Source organism: Dipodomys merriami, unplaced genomic scaffold (genome assembly GCF_024711535.1).
Source record: "Dipodomys merriami isolate MVZ:Mamm:240054 unplaced genomic scaffold, mDipMer1.0.p SCAF_158, whole genome shotgun sequence".
Taxonomy (NCBI): Eukaryota; Metazoa; Chordata; class Mammalia; order Rodentia; family Heteromyidae; genus Dipodomys; species Dipodomys merriami.
Window position 1 is genome coordinate 1,811,266 of NW_027202915.1, and position 17,643 is coordinate 1,828,908.

The 17,643-nt window shown below is 63.4% G+C and overlaps 1 protein-coding gene across 1 annotated transcript; it reads right to left on the reverse strand.

Moving 5' to 3' along the window:
• Positions 1 to 573: 573 nt before the first annotated feature.
• On the reverse strand, positions 574 to 16,755 carry Psen2 (presenilin 2). The gene is made up of 11 exons (XM_070023221.1): positions 16,680 to 16,755; positions 8,251 to 8,408; positions 6,967 to 7,178; positions 6,248 to 6,389; positions 5,659 to 5,726; positions 4,708 to 4,928; positions 4,165 to 4,263; positions 3,026 to 3,109; positions 2,747 to 2,848; positions 1,485 to 1,603; positions 574 to 1,350 (listed from the first exon to the last, which is right to left on the reverse strand). Exons 2-11 carry the CDS (start codon positions 8,389 to 8,391, stop codon positions 1,195 to 1,197), a joined length of 1,344 nt encoding a protein of 447 aa, XP_069879322.1. The 5' UTR covers positions 8,392 to 8,408; positions 16,680 to 16,755; the 3' UTR covers positions 574 to 1,194.
• Positions 16,756 to 17,643: the final 888 nt, after the last annotated feature.

Genomic DNA, 17,643 nt, shown 5'->3' on the forward strand with positions numbered 1-17,643 from the left:
GGGGCTGGCAGGGGCTGGGGAGGGGCTGGCAGGCTGCTGACAGCACAGAAGCTCAGCGTGCAGGGAACACCTGGGCACCTCTAGGCCTAAACTCACAAAGGAGAGTGGGCTAGTCATTGTGCTGCAATCACACACACACACACACACACACACCCGCTGCTGTGTAATGAATGGATAGAGGGAACTCGGGCTCAAGGCACCTCCTCAGTAGACTCCTCCACAGGCGCCAGCCTCCAGCTGGAGGCCCTTCTGCAAGCGTGGCCTGTGGCCTGACCACCCCCACTCACAGGGCAGGAGAGGCTCTCAGCCCGGCTCTCCCGGCTGGGCACGCCGGCTCCCGCTGCGGATCCCGGCATCTGGCAACATGTCCGCGTTGGACGCTGCCCGGGACCGAGGCCAGGCCCAGCCTGGAGCCGCCTGCACGCACTCCTGATGCCTGGGCCTAGGGAACTTTCTGGTTAAACTGCAGGAGGCGGGAGGCAAGCTTCTCCCCACCAGAACCCCCTCCCTCTAGGGCCTGGGGTCTCAGGAGTGGGAGAGGCCAAAAGCCCACAAGAAAAGCTGCAGACCCTGGACGACAAGCATCTGTTTATTGAGATTCACGAGAAGCCGCTTCCCAGCCGGGGCTGCGAGACAAGAGCAGGACTCCAGGTCCAGAGATACTAAAGCCGCCGCGACATCAGGCGCACGCAGGGCTCTGTGGCCGGGAGCCGGGTCCCTCGCCGACTCGGAGGGCCGGTCCCCAGGCTCACCCAGCTCGGCAGCTCCGGCCTGCCTCGCACCGCGCCCCGGTGCTCACACAGCCAGGGGCTCGCGATAGAACAGCACCACACAGCCGCCTCTGCTTCCCTCCTTCCCCTCCTCTCTCTTTTTGTTTTTTTGTCAGTTGTGGGGCTTGTACTCTGGGCCTGGGCGCTGTCCCTCAGCTCTTCAGCTCAAGGCGAGCGCTCTACCCCTTGAGCCACAGCACCAGTTCCGGTTTTCTGGTAGTTAATTGGAGATTAGAGTCTCACGACTTTCCTGACCGGGCTGGTTCTGAACTGAGATCCTCAGATCTCAGCCTGCTGAAGCGCCAGGATGACGGGCGTGAGCCGCCCGCGCCCGGCTCTTCCCCTCCTTTTGTGGAAAGAAGTCTTACACACACACAGGCACTGCAGCGTGCACCTGCGCCGGGCGCGGCCAGGCAGGTCCCGGTCAGATGTACAGCTGGTGGGCGGCCAGCGTGTCCATGAAAGGACGCACCAGGTTGTCCGTGGAGAAGTAGAAAATGAGGCCGAAGGTGATGGAGATGGGGAGGGCTGGCAGCGCTTTCCTGAACACGGCCAGCAGCAGGAGGGTCAGACACAAGCCCTGCGAGATGCCGGGGAGATGCCTTCTGTGTGCCCAGGAGGGAGGGCAGGCCCACCCACCTGGGCTCAGTCCACCGTCCCATGCGGGGGAGGGGGGTCTGCCCGCCCCACTGCAGGCTCCAGGACCCCACTTACAATGAGGATGGCCACAAAGCAGGCCAGCGTGGTGCTCCAGTCCCCGCTGCCAGTGGCTGCCGCCTTGCCAACCAGCACGCTGTAGAAGATGAAGTCTCCCAGCCCCAGCTTCACGCCCCCTGTGTGAGGGGAGAGAGGAGGAAGCCACACAAAGGACAAGGGTGGGCGGCCCGGGGAAGGGGTGGGGGCAGAGAAGAGGGTGGGCGGCCCCGGGGAAGGGGTGGGGATAAAGAGGGTGGGCGGCCTGGGGAAGGGGGTGGGTGGAGCTGGTGTGGCTCCAGAGCTGAGCGTAAACTGGGGGAGGGGGGTTCAACTCAGAACTTTGTGAAATATGGGTGAGAATACGATGACAGAGGACTGCTGCAGACCCCCTCCCTGATCCCCCCCCCCAGAACAGGAAGCTGGGATGAGGCCTGCTGTCAGGACTGCTGCAGACCCTCCCTCCCTGATCCCCCTCCCTGATCCCCCCCCCAACAGGAAGCTGGGATGAGGCCTGCTGTCAGGACTGCTGCAGACCCTCCCTCCCTGATCCCCCTCCCTGATCCCCCCCCCAACAGGAAGCTGGGATGAGGCCTGCTGTCAGGACTGCTGCAGACCCCCCCTCTCTGATCCCCCCCCAGAACAGGAAGCTGGGATGAGGCCTGCTGTCAGGACTGCTGCAGACCCTCCCTCCCTGATCCCCCTCCCTGATTCCCCCCCACCCCCTGAACAGGAAGCTGGGATGAGGCCTGCTGCCTGGGAGCCTCCAGAAGTGGCCGCCCTCCCCAGCCCACAGGGCCCAGTGAGGGGCGTTACCTTTACTCTGGGCTCATGTCCTGCAGGTCAGGCCCCAGTCCTGCCCAGCGCCCAGGCCTCAGGCCCAGGCCTCCCCCGCCTTGGGCTGCTGCGCTGTGCGCAGAGTCTGGGTCCGCCTGGCCCTTTAGCTGGGCTCCCCGCCAGCCAGGCTCAGCTCTGATGCCAGCTCCTCAGGACGCACTCCAGAGCTCTGCCCCGCTCCCCGGCACCCACGGCCTCCAGCGCTCAGCACGTGCGGCCAGGCAGGGAGTGGCCCACAGTGCCCACACCCGACTCCCAGCCAGGGTCCCAGACAGAGCTCAGACACACAGTGCACCTGACCCCACCACCCAGGGCCTCGAAGGGAGTGGGGGAGGGGCACGGCCAGCCCCACCCATGAGGACCTCAGGGCCCACCTGCCGGCCCGCCCGCCCGCCCGCCCGCCCGCCGCCCGGTGGGAGCAGACCATGGGCGCATGGGCACCTTACTTTCCTCCTCTTCCTCCAGCTCCTCCCCGGAGAGGCCAGGCAGGGGTGGCTCAAAGGCCTCAGGATACGCAGGCTCTGCAAAGCCCTCATAGCAGTCTTCCTCTGGAGCCATCGGGGTGCCGTGGGGGGAGAGACAAAGGCGGATCAGGGCTCCGCTGCCTCCCTCCCCCTCCGACGAGGCCGGGCACCACGGTCAGGGCCGCCGGTGGACCAAGTCACCTGTGTCACCCGGGAGACGGCGCGGCCATGCACACCCCTGCCCGGCAGGGCCACACTCACCCATCTCTGGGTCGTAGGGGAGCTGGGGTGTTCCCTGGGAGGAGGGGTCCAGCTTGGCCATGCCCACTGACCACACCATGGCGGCTGGGGAAGGAGACAGGGCCGCCTCAGGCAGTGCCCGGCGGGCGCCCCGCCCCGCTCAGCCCCAGCCCGCCCAGCCAGGGCCACGGTCGCCAGCCGGCATGGCAGGGGGTGCTTCCTGTCTTTTCTTCACTCCTCACAAACAACTCAGCCGAAGACAACGGTTATTATTATCTGTAAGCAGTGTGGTAAACGAGGTGGGTTCTTTAAAAACTATAAAAACAGCACCATTACATGTAGCGTTCTGAACGTGCAGCTCAGTGGTGCTCAGGCGCGCCCCAAAACCACCCCCAGGAGCCCTACTTCCTCAGCTGTGCTCTGCTGGCTCCCGCTGCCCCGGGGGCAGGTCACGCGGCGAGTCTTTTTATCACTGATGTGTTGGGGCTGCTGTTCGGGCTAGACCACAACCTCCTTCCTTCCTAAGGCTGAGCACTGTCTATCACACTGTGTCCATCGCCCACAGATGGACCTCAGGGCACCCTGCTCCTGGCCTTGCTGAACACTGCGAGTCCTAACTCTCCGTTACTCTTATAGACAGACACCCTGAAGAGGGGCTGGCGAACGCAATGGCTTCTCTCCAGTCTGGCCTTTCCTGAGGTCAGGCTCCATCTGGATGTCCAGCATACACTTCACACTCCGCCCCCTCCCCAAGGCTGCCCAGGAGCCCCAGCTGCCTGCCAACCTGCTCCCCACCCAAGGCCTCCAGAACACAGCTGTACCTCACTACCCACAGCCACCCATGCACCGCCCACGGGCAGGACCCCAAGCCCGGGGTGATGGGAGCGCCCTTCCCAGCCCCCCAGCCCTACTGCTGCCCAGGCCTCTCCCTCAGCCAAACGCCCTGCTCGGAGCCACTGGGAGCTGGAAGGCTCATCTGACCACGGCCTGCAGCTGCTGCGGGGCACGTGCACATAGCCATGGGGCTGCCCGGGCTCCCCCTTCTCACTCTGAAGGTGGGGACCCCTGTGGAGGCACCAAGGCCTCAGGCAGGGAAAGGACATCTCCTGTCAACTCTGAGACAACCCCATGGCCAAGCTGGGCCGAGGCTGAGCACTCACATGAGTAGATCAGGGCTGGGAATATGGGCTCGTTCCTCTCCTGGGCCGTCTCCACCAGCACCCTCAGGGGCCCTCTGGGACAGAGCACAGCCACGAGGTCTGGGCACACAAAGACACCCTGTCAGATGGCTCCCAGCAGTCCCCGGGGCCAGCCCTCACCCCAGGGGCCTGGGTGGGCTCTCCAAATGGGCTGGGATCCCAAACCACTGGTTCTCGGCCAGGGCCTACAGCTGTACACCTTGACCCAGAGGACGGGCTTCTCCTCCAGTCCTTTCGCCTTGTAGCGGGGCTCATGAGGAGCAGTGGTTTTGGGCACAGGCTCATCGGGAGCTGTGTGTGTGCGCGTGCTTGCGTGTGTGCGCGTGCTTGCGTGTGTGTGCATGTGTGCCCAGTGAGGGTCAACAGCAACGGGCACCAAGTGTGGGCAGCCTGCGTCTTCTCCCAGAGCACCTGAGAAGGCATCTCCGCACCTCCTGTGCAACAGAGAAGCTGGCCTGGCCACCACCGCCGCCTCCGCCACCCAGCCTGCTGCCCACCGCCTACCGTACACCGAGATGGCGCCCAGGATGACCCAGGCGGACCACTCCGGGAGGTACTTGATGAACACCAGGGCCATGAGCGCGCTGATCATGATGAGGTAGGCCTGCTGCAGCACCAGGGGCCCCTTCCAGTGGACGCTCACCATGCCCACCGCCCCAAAGTTCCACACCGTCAGCCAGAGCGTGGGGTAGTCCATGGCCACGTTGTAGGTCTTGAGCACTTCCCTGCAGCCGGAGACGGAGGGCCGGGATCTGCCTGCTTGCCCACTCCCTCCCCCTTGGCTGGGGAGAAAATGGGTGCGCTGCCCTGGCCCGGGGCAGACTCCTGCAGAACTCCTCCCCACTCTGCCTCCCTGGCCCAGTCAGGCCGCCATCCCAGATTAAGAGCAGGGCAGCGGTCCCCTCAACCAGGAAGCACCCAGGCTCAGCCCAAAAGCAAAATACAAATTCTGAGGGGTTTCCACCCACTTGGTACCCACAGACCACCCCTCCACGATGGCTTTATTTTTTATTTATTATTATTTTATTTTATTTATTTATTTATATTTTTTGGGGGGGGTCCGGTCGTGGGGCCTGAACTCTGGGCCTGGGCGCTGTCCCTCAGCTCTTCAGCTCAAGGCTAGCGCTCTACCACTTGCGCCACAGCACCACTTCCGGCTTTTTCTTATGTGGTGCTAAGGAATCGAACCCAGGGCCTCAGGCATGCAAGGCAAGCGCTCTACCACTGAGCCACCTTCCCAGCTCCTGATGGCTTTGTTTTAAACCAGGAGCTCGAAGAGTCCACTCCCACCTGAGCCCTGCAGGACAGGAGTCTGGGGGACAGGGCAGGGCCTGGGGACAGGGCAGGCAGACCTGGAGGCCAGCACTGGCACCCAATAGCCACCCTTCTCCTCCCCGGTCCTGTATGAGGCCAGGAGAGAGCCCAGAGACCCCGCAGCTCAGCGGCTGCACTCACCCGAGGTAGATGTAGGTGAAGAGGAAGAGCAGCATCAGGGAGGACATGATCAGCCAGCCGTGGATGAACTGGACAAGAGAACAGGGCAGCCTGCACAGGTGTCCACCTTCCCCACCCTGGGGCCCCATGTCCCCGGGACAAGGTGTCCATCTCTCCAAACTCCAGGCTCCCAGTACGGCTTCCCAAGCCGGGAGGAGCAGAGGAAGTCCAACACCCCCACCTCAGCTCTGTCTCAAGCAAGCAGCCTTCCGACCTGCCCCCAGGCTGCTTACAAGCTAGAGCCTCTGACACTGACCGACTCCTGACACCCCTCCCACCACCCATGCCACATTGCCAGCTGAGAGGGCTCTGCCTCCCCTTCCAGTGTCTCTGGAGGGGTGGTGCTGGGCCAGGGAGGCCTAAACCAGACCTGGAGGTGGAGAAGGAAGCCGGCCCTCATCCCAGGAGGAGAAATGGGGCTGGGAGGCTGTGATGGGGACGGGGTGGGGGCCACAGATGTTGAAACTGCCCTGGTATCAGGGATCGTGGAGGGAAGACCGGAGCTGGAGGAAGGGCAGGGCTCACGAGGGAGGGGCGGCGCAGGGCCGACCTTGTAGCAGCGGTACTTGTAGAGCACCACCAGGAAGACGGTCATGACCACGATGACGCTGATCATGATGAGCGTGTTCAGCACGGAGTTCAGCAGGCGCTGCCCCACGGAGGCCGTGTCCTCGGTGAAGGGCGTGTAGATGCTGAGGCCAAGAGGGGCCCTCAGTGCCTGGCTGCGGCACAGCACCCGCCCCCGGCGTCCCAGCTCTGCTCTGGACAGCCCGGGCTGGCTGGGGCCTGGCAGCAGAGCTGCCATGCTGGGGAGCAGGCCCCGAGCCCTGGCCCACTTCCCAGCCTCCCGACAGTTACGGGGCTCTGTGTGAGGGCCGGGCCAGGAGGCACAGGGTCTGGACAGGACAACCAAACGGCTCTCGCACCACGTAACCCTACCCTGCAGGCACATGCACCTTCCCCCAGGCCAGCCTGGCCGGGACTCCTGCAATGCCGGCCGCAGCGCCCACGCTCGGCAAGAGGCCTGCCCTCCAGCTTGGATGCTGGTGGCTGCGAAGTCCTCCTGACACCTCCCTGAGCAGCACCGGCTGGCCTGCAGGCCAAGTGCTCGGCCGCCATGGCCCCCGGGTGAAGCCTGGGCTCAGCCCCCACACAGATGAGGAGGCGGAGGGGCGTTCGTTCAGAGCACCCCAGGCAGGTGCGCCGTGCAGGTGCAGCGAGGCCAAGGTGGCCGAGGAGCAGGCCCCGCCCTGCCCTGCCCCGACTCACAGCTGTCCGTTCTTCTCGGTGTAGAAGCGCACAGACTTGATGGTAGCCACCACCACCACCATGCACAGTGTGACCGGCACAAACAGCATGATCACGTGCTTCGCCCCGTACTTCAGGGTCAGCTGCTCCTCCAGCCCCGCCGGCCGCCCCGGGGCCCCGCTGCACAAGTAGCCATCAGGGTCCTCCTCGCAGTCCTCGCTCTCCCGGCCCCTCTGGGGAAACCACAGTGCATGTGCCTGACCATTTCCAAGCAGAAGCGGGAAGTCTGCCCGCAGCACAGACAAGCAGAGGGGGCTCATGTGGAAGGAGGGGCTGGGGCTGGGAGGGGGCTCACGTGGAAGGAGGGGCTGGGGCTGGGAGGGGGCCCATGTGGAAGGAGGGGCTGGGGCTGGGAGGGGGCTCACGTGGAAGGAGGGGCTGGGGCTGGGAGGGGGCTCATGTGGAAGGAGGGGCTGGGGCTGGGAGGGGGCCCATGTGGAAGGAGGGGCTCGGGCTGGGAGGGGGCTCATGTGGAAGGAGGGGCTGGGGCTGGGAGGGGGCTCATGTGGAAGGAGGGGCTGGGGCTGGGAGGGGGCTCATGTGGAAGGAGGGGCTGGGGCTGGGAGGGGGCCCATGTGGAAGGAGGGGCTCGGGCTGGGAGGGGGCTCATGTGGAAGGAGGGGCTGGGGCTGGGAGGGGGCTCATGTGGAAAGAGGGGCTGGGGCTGGGAGGGGGCCCATGTGGAAGGAGGGGCTGGGGCTGGGAGGGGGCTCATGTGGAAGGAGGGGCTGGGGCTGGGAGGGGGCCCATGTGGAAGGAGGGGCTGGGGCTGGGAGGGGGCTCATGTGGAAGGAGGGGCTGGGGCTGGGAGGAGGCCCATGTGGAAGGAGGGGCTCGGGCTGGGAGGGGGCTCATGTGGAAGGAGGGGCTCGGGCTGGGAGGGGGCTCATGTGGAAGGAGGGGCTGGGGCTGGGAGGGGGCTCATGTGGAAGGAGGGGCTGGGGCTGGGAGGGGGCCCATGTGGAAGGAGGGGCTCGGGCTGGGAGGGGGCTCATGTGGAAGGAGGGGCTGGGGCTGGGAGGGGGCTCATGTGGAAAGAGGGGCTGGGGCTGGGAGGGGGCCCATGTGGAAGGAGGGGCTGGGACTGGGAGGGGGCTCATGTGGAAGGAGGGGCTGGGGCTGGGAGGGGGCCCATGTGGAAGGAGGGGCTGGGGCTGGGAGGGGGCCCATGTGGAAGGAGGGGCTGGGGCTGGGAGGGGGCAGGCACACGTCCACTTGGAGGCCCTCGGCGGCTGGGGGGCCTACCCACTGCGTGGAGCTCTCCCTGTCCTCCAGGACGCGCCGGCCCTCCTGGCAGGAGCGTGGCGTGGGGCTCTCCGCGGACATGAGGGATGTCCTCTCGTCGCATCCTTCCTCCTCACTGTCGGAGGCCATGAAGGTGAACATGGCCCCCTGGGAAGTGCCTAAGAAAAGGGCAGAGGAACCGATTCCACCTCCCTGCCAGGCAAAGGGTGCTGGAAGGAGGCGGAAGACCCACACAAAGGGGCTGCAAGTGACAAACTTCCAATACACACCTCCAGTGACTGCTGCTAAGATGGGTCCCAGACCCACCCGAGCCGCTGTGGCACAGGGGGCAAAATGTCCACCAGAAAACCCAGGAGCAATCTGAACTATGAAGGCATTGAGTCATTCATTCAGTCAATCGATCAACACACACCTGGGAGCAAGTACTATATGGCAAAAATGGCTTTGGGCTCCGGGTGTGAACTCCACAGGCTGTTCCGACACCTGGGGTGATGGTGTGAACTCCACAGGCTGTTCTGACACTTGGGGTGATCAGTGTGAACTCCACAGGCTGTTCTGACACCTGGGGTGATGGTGTGAACTCCACAGGCTGTTCTGACACCTGGGTGATCAGTGTGAACTCCACAGGCTGTTCTGACACTTGGGTGATCAGTGTGAACTCCACAGGCTGTTCTGACACCTGGGGTGATCAGTGTGAACTCCACAGGCTGTTCCGACACCTGGGGTGATGGTGTGAACTCCACAGGCTGTTCTGACACTTGGGGTGATCAGTGTGAACTCCACAGGCTGTTCTGACACCTGGGGTGATGGTGTGAACTCCACAGGCTGTTCTGACACTTGGGGTGATCAGTGTGAACTCCACAGGCTGTTCTGACACCTGGGTGATCAGTGTGAACTCCACAGGCTGTTCTGACACTTAGGGTGATGGGTGTGAACTCCACAGGCTGTTCTGACACCTGGGGTGATGGTGTGAACTCCACAGGCTGTTCTGACACCTGGGGTGATGGTGTGAACTCCACAGGCTGTTCTGACACCTGGGGTGATGGTGTGAACTCCACAGGCTGTTCTGACACCTGGGTGATGGTGTGAACTCCACAGGCTGTTCTGACACCTGGGGTGATCAGTGTGAACTCCACAGGCTGTTCTGACACCTGGGGTGATGGTGTGAACTCCACAGGCTGTTCTGACACCTGGGGTGATGGTGTGAACTCCACAGGCTGTTCTGACACCTGGGGTGATGGTGTGAACTCCACAGGCTGTTCTGACACCTGGGTGATCAGTGTGAACTCCACAGGCTGTTCTGACACCTGGGGTGATGGTGTGAACTCCACAGGCTGTTGACACCTGGGTGATCAGTGTGAACTCCACAGGCTGTTCTGACACCTGGGTGATCAGTGTGAACTCCACAGGCTGTTCTGACACCTGGGGTGATGGTGTGAACTCCACAGGCTGTTCTGACACCTGGGGTGATGGTGTGAACTCCACAGGCTGTTCTGACACCTGGGGTGATGGTGTGAACTCCACAGGCTGTTGACACCTGGGTGATCGGTGTGAACTCCACAGGCTGTTCTGACACCTGGCGTGATCGGTGTGAACTCCACAGGCTGTTCCGCCACCTGGGGTGATTGGTGTGAACTCAGTGGGCTCTTCTAGGATTAGACATGAGCCAGCAGAGCTGGCTGATCTGTACTTTGTTCAAGTTATTAATGTGTGTGTATGTGTGCTGGTGCTAGGGCTTTAACTCAGGGCTGGGCACTGTTCTTGAGCTCTTGTGTTCAAGGCTAGCACTTTACCATTTGAGCTATAATTTCTCTTCCAGATTTTTCTTGGGAGGTGGTTAAAAGTCTCATGGAAAAGCCAGGCGCTGGTGGCTCACGCCTGTAATCCTAGCTACTCAGGAGGCTGAGATCTGAGGACCACGGTTCAAAGCCAGCCCGGGCAGGAAAGACCATGAGACTCCTATCTCCAGTAAACCACCGGAAAACCGGAAGTGGTGCTGTGGCTCAAGTGGTAGAGCGCTAACCTTGAGCTGAAGAGCTGAGGGACAGCACCCAGGCCCAGAGTTCAAGCCCCACGACCGACCAAAAAAAAAAAAAAAAAAAAAAAGAAAAGAAAAAGAAAAAAGAAAAAAAGAGTTTCATGGACTTTCCTGCCTGGGCTAGCTTTGAACTGAGATCCTTAGATCTCAGCCTCTTGAGTAGCTAGGATGACAGGTGTGAGCCACCAGGGCCTAGCTCAAGCGATCAGTTTTTAGAGGAGGTTTTCTCCCCTGGGGCCACTCCTGAGCTGCCTCGTCGGCCTGGGGCAGATGCCAGGCAGCGTGCTGCCCCTGGCCTGAGCAGGACAGGGCCGGAGAGCGGTGGGCACACTTCTACTTCCCTCTGCAATACCGGAGCCTTCTCTGGGAGGCTCCCTGGACACTGAAGCCCATAGCATGAGGCCCCTGGAGAGCGGGAGACGAGTAAACAACCTGGATGCGCGTCCACATCCAGGGAGACGTAGCCCCTACCCCAATCCTGCGGTCAAACCCTGGAGCACAACAGTCAGTACTACCTCCCACTACCGGCCCAAGGGGGGCAGACACGGGGGGGGGGGGGATGGAAACAGGGGTGTGAGTCAGCTGACAGACTGAATCTCTTTCCAAACAAAGCCCAGAGGCTGAGGCAGCCCAAGATTAGCAGCAAACCATCCAGAGCGGTCACTAAATCTCACTGGATTGCTGCATGAGGCTGAAATGCTGACCAGCCACACCCAGGGGGACAAAGCCCAGGAATTCCCAGGTCTGGCGTCCGAAGCTCTCCCAATTATCAGGGAAATGGGGTGACCCAGTTCCCTCGGCCGCCTTTTCACAGCGAGAAGAGCCAGGTCTGCCTGAAGCCAGAGGGCCGAGCAGGAAATGGATTTTAAAACAGCAGAGCAAGCCCCAGAGCTGCCTGGAGGGCAAGGGCCTCTCTCCTGCTACTAGCACTAGGGGCTGCCAGACACCTGCCAGAGTCTAGACAGACACCTGCTCTTCTGCCCAGAGGCGCCGATGCAGTCTCTAGGTCACATGACTGCTGCCTGATACTGTAAAGTTAGCAACACCCTGAGGAGCCCTGCTTCCCTGCCTACCTGCACCCTGACAACTGTCTGTCTGTCCGTCCATCCATCCATCCTTAGCCCACATCACCACACGTCACTGCTGGATGGTTCTCACACTGGGGTGACCTCAGTCCCATCTGACTGAATCCTTGGCCCTGAAAATTGCCCCATCCTCCAGACCACGGGCCCCAGGGGCCCTTGAGGGGCCTCCGGGTCCTCTGCCAGGTGCCGGATTAACTCCCATTAGCTCTTTGCTACAACAATGCCTTTGGCAGGGGAACCTCTCTCATTTCCTGAAGTAGCCCAGGAAGGGCAGTGTGGGGGCAAGTGGCAGAGGAGCCCTGGTACACCAACCAAGCAGAGCCCAGGATCTACCTAGCTTTCTCTCTTCCTTTGTTCCTTCCTTGCTGAAATAAGAGCGCACCCATGGTCAAAAGCAGAGGCTTTAAAGACGCAGCGTTGAAGTCGCCCGCGTCACATGGCTTTGGGTGACTACTCTGACAGGTGACTTCACCTTCCGCAGAAGAAGACACCTGGCAGGCAGCTGCGAGAACTGAGGTGCTGTCTGCAGCGTCTCTAACAGCAGGCGCTCTGCAGGCAGGCTCCGGGAAGATGAACGAGGACGAGGGTCCAGTGCCATTCGCAGCGGTGAGGGGTCCCAGGTGGCGTCCCAGTGTGCTCACAGCGTTAGGATCCCAGGGTGGGGTCCCAGTGTACTCCCAGCGGTGAGGGGTCCCAGGGTGGGGTCCCATGTGCTCACAGCGTTAGGATCCCAGGGTGGGGTCCCATGTGCTCACAGTGTTAGGATCCCAGGGTGGGGTCCCAGTGTACTCGCAGTGGTGAGGGGTCCCAGGGTGGGGTCCCAGTGTACTCGCAGGAGTGAGGGGTCCCAGGGTGGGGTCCCAGTGTACTCGCAGTGGTGAGGGGTCCCAGGGTGGGGTCCCAGGTGCTCACAGTGTTAGGATCCCAGGGTGGGGTCCCATGTGCTCACAGTGTTAGGATCCCAGGGTGGAGTCCCAGTGTACTCCCAGCGGTGAGGGGTCCCAGGGTGGGGTCCCATGTGCTCACAGTGTTAGGGTCCCAGGGTGGGGTCCCATGTGCTCACAGTGTTAGGATCCCAGGGTGTGGTCCCAGTGTACTCGCAGGAGTGAGGGGTCCCAGGGTGGGGTCCCAGTGTACTCGCAGCAGTGAGGGGTCCCAGGGTGGGGTCCCAGTGTACTCGCAGTGGTGAGGGGTCCCAGGGTGGGGTCCCATGTGCTCACAGTGTTAGGATCCCAGGGTGTGGTCCCAGTGTACTCGCAGGAGTGAGGGGTCCCAGGGTGGGCCGCCAGGGATGTGCTAAGCCACCAGACAGGTGTGGAGTGGAACCCTGGGCCTCTGAGAGATCCTGTTTCTACACAGCCCAGCCACGGGCACCTGCGGTGGATGCAGTCAAAGCCAGCAGGGGTCTTAAAGTCTACCAGTCAGCACCTTCCTTCACAGCCAAGGAAACGGAAGGCCCTGGGGCAAAAGGAATCAGCCAAGGTCCCGTGACAGAGCAGCAGCTCTGACTAGGTCTCCACTCACTACAACGGAGCCTGCCCTGCCCACATGCCCAAGAGGCTCCCAGCTGACAACGCTGAATAGTCTCTCCTGATCCCCCCCCCCCTCCAGCCTGGGGCCCACCCTGCTCTCCCAGCTGCCAGTCTGGCGGCTCGGAAGGTGGGCTGGAACAGGATACTGCTTCTCTGGGTCGATCCACAAGACAGGTGGGAAAGGGTCCTGCAGTGGGACTGCCCGGAACAACGAAGGCTGTCCACACATCAAAACTGCCTTCCATTGCTACCACAAACACCCGAGACAACTAACTGGTTAAAAAGGTTTTGGCTCACAGCTTTAGAGGTTCCAGACGATGGGTGGTCGAGCCTGCTGCCTAGGGCTTGTTCGAGCACATCCTGGCAGGAGGCACGCAGGGCGGCCGGACTGCTTGCCCCTGGTCAGAGATCGAAGGAGGCAGATAGCCGCGACCACAGTCTCCTCTGAGAACATCCCCAAGGACCTAAAGATTGCTCACCAGAAGGAACCGCTTAAAGGTGCCATCCTCTCCCCAAACACCAAGGGGGGGGCACCTTTGACACAAGGACCTTGGGGTATCACTAAATCCAAACCCCAGCACTAGCATTCTCAGAAAAGGAAAGCTTCCTAAGGCGCAACATTAAGATGAGGAGGGCAGAAAAACCTCTACCCACACTTTCCTCCGAGGTCTTAATAGACAACACCTGAGCCCTGGGTGGAGGACTAACGGATAACCTGAATGTTTTAGCCTCGTATTACTTTAGTTAAAGCTAAATGGTTGTGGAATTGGAGGCAAGGCCCAAGTGGTACGGTGACAGCGGTGAGCAAAAACATTGAGCGAGCACACACAAACACACACCAAGAAAAGGGTCAGGGCTTCTGGCTGAGGTATGGCTGGTGAGCACCCTTTAAATTTTCTTTCTCCGCTCTAGAATTTTAGCCAAGAGGAGCAAATAGCCTGTTTGCTCAGCAGACGCAGCAGTGACCCTGGCTGAGTCAGGCTTTGCACACAGCAACTTGAGATTATTGCCCTCCCAGACGTTCTGGTGGCAGTGACACTGTCCCTGAGCTTGGAGGCCCAAGCTTGGTCCACCGACGCAGGAGAACCCCAAGAAAGGGAGCTGAGAGAGGAGGAAATCCCTGGGCACCACAGCCCTCCCCCGGGCTGCAGCCTGGGGAGATCACGGGAACAGTTGTTGTTCCTTCCCAGTAAACCGTGTCCCCAAGCCACAAAACAACAGCCCAACAGCCACCGAAGTCCAGATGGAGAGGCGCTTGTGAGCTTCGTTTTTTTAAATTTTTTTTCTTCTAGTTTCTCAGGAAGTTGGTAATGGGACCCCCACAGACATGCTGTGGGCAGCAGGGCAGAGACCTGGACAGAAGATGACAGTGAAGCGGATGTGGTCACAGGCCCTGAAGCCATACAACCACCAAGCCGCTCGGCGGCTCCTAGCCCTGCGCTTCCCGGGGGGGGGGGGGGGGGGGGGAGGTCATAGTAACTGCTTCAGTGTCACTGGAGTTCTCAAGCGTGTACAGAACAGCCACGTGGTTATCAGCACTGGCTGGGAGCGAGGTCAAGGCAGAGAGAGACCAGGCAGAGTGTGTGCAGTGCAGCTGGAGCAGCGGCACAGGAGGCGGGTGAGGGGTCAGGATGGGCCTGAGGACAGCAGCCTTGGGGGGCCCCTCCTCGTCCCCCCTCATCCACAGCACGGGCTGGTCACTTCCCACACGACTCTGTGGGCCTGAAGCCCGAGCACATCCACACCCTGACAGAGCTTTCCCCCAAATCTGAAACATCCACGGCCCTCCCTCACGCCAGCTGACAAGTGAACCTAAGGCTGGGGGGCGGGGGGAAGGGGAGGAGGTTCACCAGCCCAGAAAACAGCAGCAGCTGCCATTGTTTCTCAAGGATACAGAGCCACCTGCACGCCAGGAACCGAGGCTCACACACCTGAAGCAGCTTATCCAGAGCCTTTAATCACTGCTGGAGATCTGCACCGAGAGTTGGGGAGGCTCCAGTGTCCACAGAATGGACACACAGGGTGGGGGTGGGGCTAAAGAGGCTCAGGTGTCCACAGAATGAACACATGGGGTGGGGGGGCTGTAGGCTCAGGTGTCCACAGAATGAACACATGGGGAGGGGTGGGGGAGCTGGGGAAGTCAGGTGTCCACAGGATGGACACATGGGGGGGGAGGCTGTGGAGGCTCAGGTGTCCACAGGATGGACACACGGATGGAGGCTGTGGAGGCTCAGGTGTCCACAGGATGGACACACAGGTGGAGGCTGGGGAGGCTCAGGTGTCCACAGGATGGACACATGGGGGGGAGGCTGGGGAGGCTCAGGTGTCCACAGGATGGACACATGGATGGAGGCTGGGGAGGCTCAGGTGTCCACACGGATGGAGGCTGGGGAGGCTCAGGTGTCCACAGAATGGACACACAGATGGAGGCTGGGGAGGCTCAGGTGTCCACAGGATGGACACACAGGTGGAGGCTGGGGAGGCTCAGGTGTCCACAGGATGGACACATGGGGGGGGAGGCTGGGGAGGCTCAGGTGTCCACAGGATGGACACACGGATGGAGGCTGGGGAGGCTCAGGTGTCCACAGGATGGACACACAGGTGGAGGCTGGGGAGGCTCAGGTGTCCACAGGATGGACACATGGATGGAGGCTGGGGAGGCTCAGGTGTCCACAGGATGGACACACAGGTGGAGGCTGGGGAGGCTCAGGTGTCCACAGGATGGACACACAGATGGAGGCTGGGGAGGCTCAGGTGTCCACAGAATGGACACACGGATGGAGGCTGGGGAGGCTCAGGTGTCCACAGGATGGACACATGGGGGGGGAGGCTGGGGAGGCTCAGGTGTCCACAGGATGGACACACGGATGGAGGCTGGGGAGGCTCAGGTGCCCACAGGATGGACACACGGATGGAGGCTGGGGAGGCTCAGGTGTCCACAGGATGGACACACAGATGGAGGCTGGGGAGGCTCAGGTGTCCACATGGATGGAGGCTGGGGAGGCTCAGGTGCCCACAGGATGGACACACGGATGGAGGCTGGGGAGGCTCAGGTGTCCACAGGATGGACACACGGATGGAGGCTGGGGAGGCTCAGGTGTCCACAGGATGGACACACGGATGGAGGCTGGGGAGGCTCAGGTGCCCACAGGATGGACACACGGGGCACCATGCTGAAGCGGGTCTGGGCGGTGGCCTTGGTCGAGCTGCTGAGCTGTGCTGCGTGGGGCGCGGGGCCCTGGTCTCCGGACCGGGCAGAGGCCAGGCACCTGGTTCCAAGCCCGGCTCGGCCATTCCCTCCCTGGGCGGCCTTGGGCACAGCCCCCCTGGCTCTGTGGGCGCACTTTCCTCGTGGGGGGGTCCGCGCCGGGCAGAGCCCGATCAAACACCGGCGCGGCGCGGTGAGGAAGGCCGCCCCGCACCCCGCGCGCTCCGCGGGCCGGCCCCGCCGCCACTCGCCGGGCCACGCGCGCGGCCCCTTTAAGCGGCCGGCCCCTTAACGGGCGCCCGCGCCACGCAGGGCCGGGGCCGCCCTCCGCCCCATCCCGCCCCTGGCCCGGGCCGCCCCTGGCCCCCGGAGGCCGGAGGCCGCCAACGCGGCGCAGCAGGGCCCGCGGCGAGGAGCCTTCCGGGCCAGGCCCGCGCAGGGGACAACCCGGCTCCACCCGGGCTCGCCAGGCCGCGGGCTCCGGGCCCCGCCGGCCGCGCGCCCGCAGCCCCGCCCGCCGCCCGCCGCCCGCCGCCCGCCGGCCCGCTCCGCGCCCGCGCGCTCACCTGCTACGCCGCGGCCCGCTGACTTTACGCAGCTGGCGGAGCGCCCCGCAGGTCCCGGCGCCGGCCCCGCCCACCGAGGCGGCCTGTCGCGCGCACCCAGATAAGACCCCGCCCACAGCGCAAGCCCCGCCCACTTGGGGCGTGGCCTGGGGCCCCGCCCAGCGGCCTCTCCCTCGCGCTTGCCCACAGACAGGGCTCCGCCCACGGGCCCGGCCCGCCCACCGACGAGCTCCGCCTATGGTCCCGCCCCCGGCGCTGCCGCGGTTCCGGTCCGCTCCCGCCGGGTTCGTGGGCCGGGCCTGCGCGGTGTGGCGCCCGGGGCCCGCGGAGACCGGCTGTGGTGGGGCAGCGGCCGTCCCACGGGGCCCCGCAGCCCCGGAGCGGGAGCGCTCAGCTCGGGCGCGCGGGGGGCCGATCCCCGGGCGTCCCGCAGCTCCGGCGCCGCGGAGGCTGCGACTGCGGGCGGCTGGCCGTTGGCGCTCGCGCGTGTCGGGCGCCTTCTTACTCCTGAACCGCGGCGCGGCGCACGCGCACTGCCGTCCGCGGCGTGGTCCGGGGTGCTGACCGGCTCCGGACATCTCCACGCCCCAAGGTGAGAGCTAAAGGACGCGGGGTCCACCAGCCAGCCCAGCTCCACTGCCCCGGATGCCCGCTCTGCCGTCCGGGCCCTGCTGTTCCGGGCCCTGCCGTCCCGGCCCTGCCATCCGGGCCCTGCCGTTCCGGGTCCTGCCATCCCGGCCCTGCCATCCCGGCCCTGCCATCCCGGCCCTGCCGTCCCGGCCCTGCCATCCGGGTCCTGCCGTCCCGGGTCCTGCCATCCCGGCCCTGCCGTCCCGGGTCCTGCCATCCGGGTCCTGCCGTTCCGGGTCCTGCCATCCGGGTCCTGCCATCCCGGCCCTGCCATCCGGGTCCTGCTGTTCCGGGTCCTGCCATCCCGGCCCTGCCATCCCGGCCCTGCCGTCCC

Bases quoted from the DNA above. Each gene is read 5' to 3' on its own strand.
- Psen2 (XM_070023221.1), bottom strand. From the start codon at position 8,391: ATGTTCACCTTCATGGCCTCCGACAGTGAGGAGGAAGGATGCGACGAG. The intron at 3,110-4,164 runs GTGAGTGCTCAG...CTCCTTCCCCAG, and splicing joins CCCAGCCCTGATCTACTCAT to CCGCCATGGTGTGGTCAGTG. The intron at 2,849-3,025 runs GTGAGTGTGGCC...CGATGGCTCCAG, and splicing joins CCCCTACGACCCAGAGATGG to AGGAAGACTGCTATGAGGGC.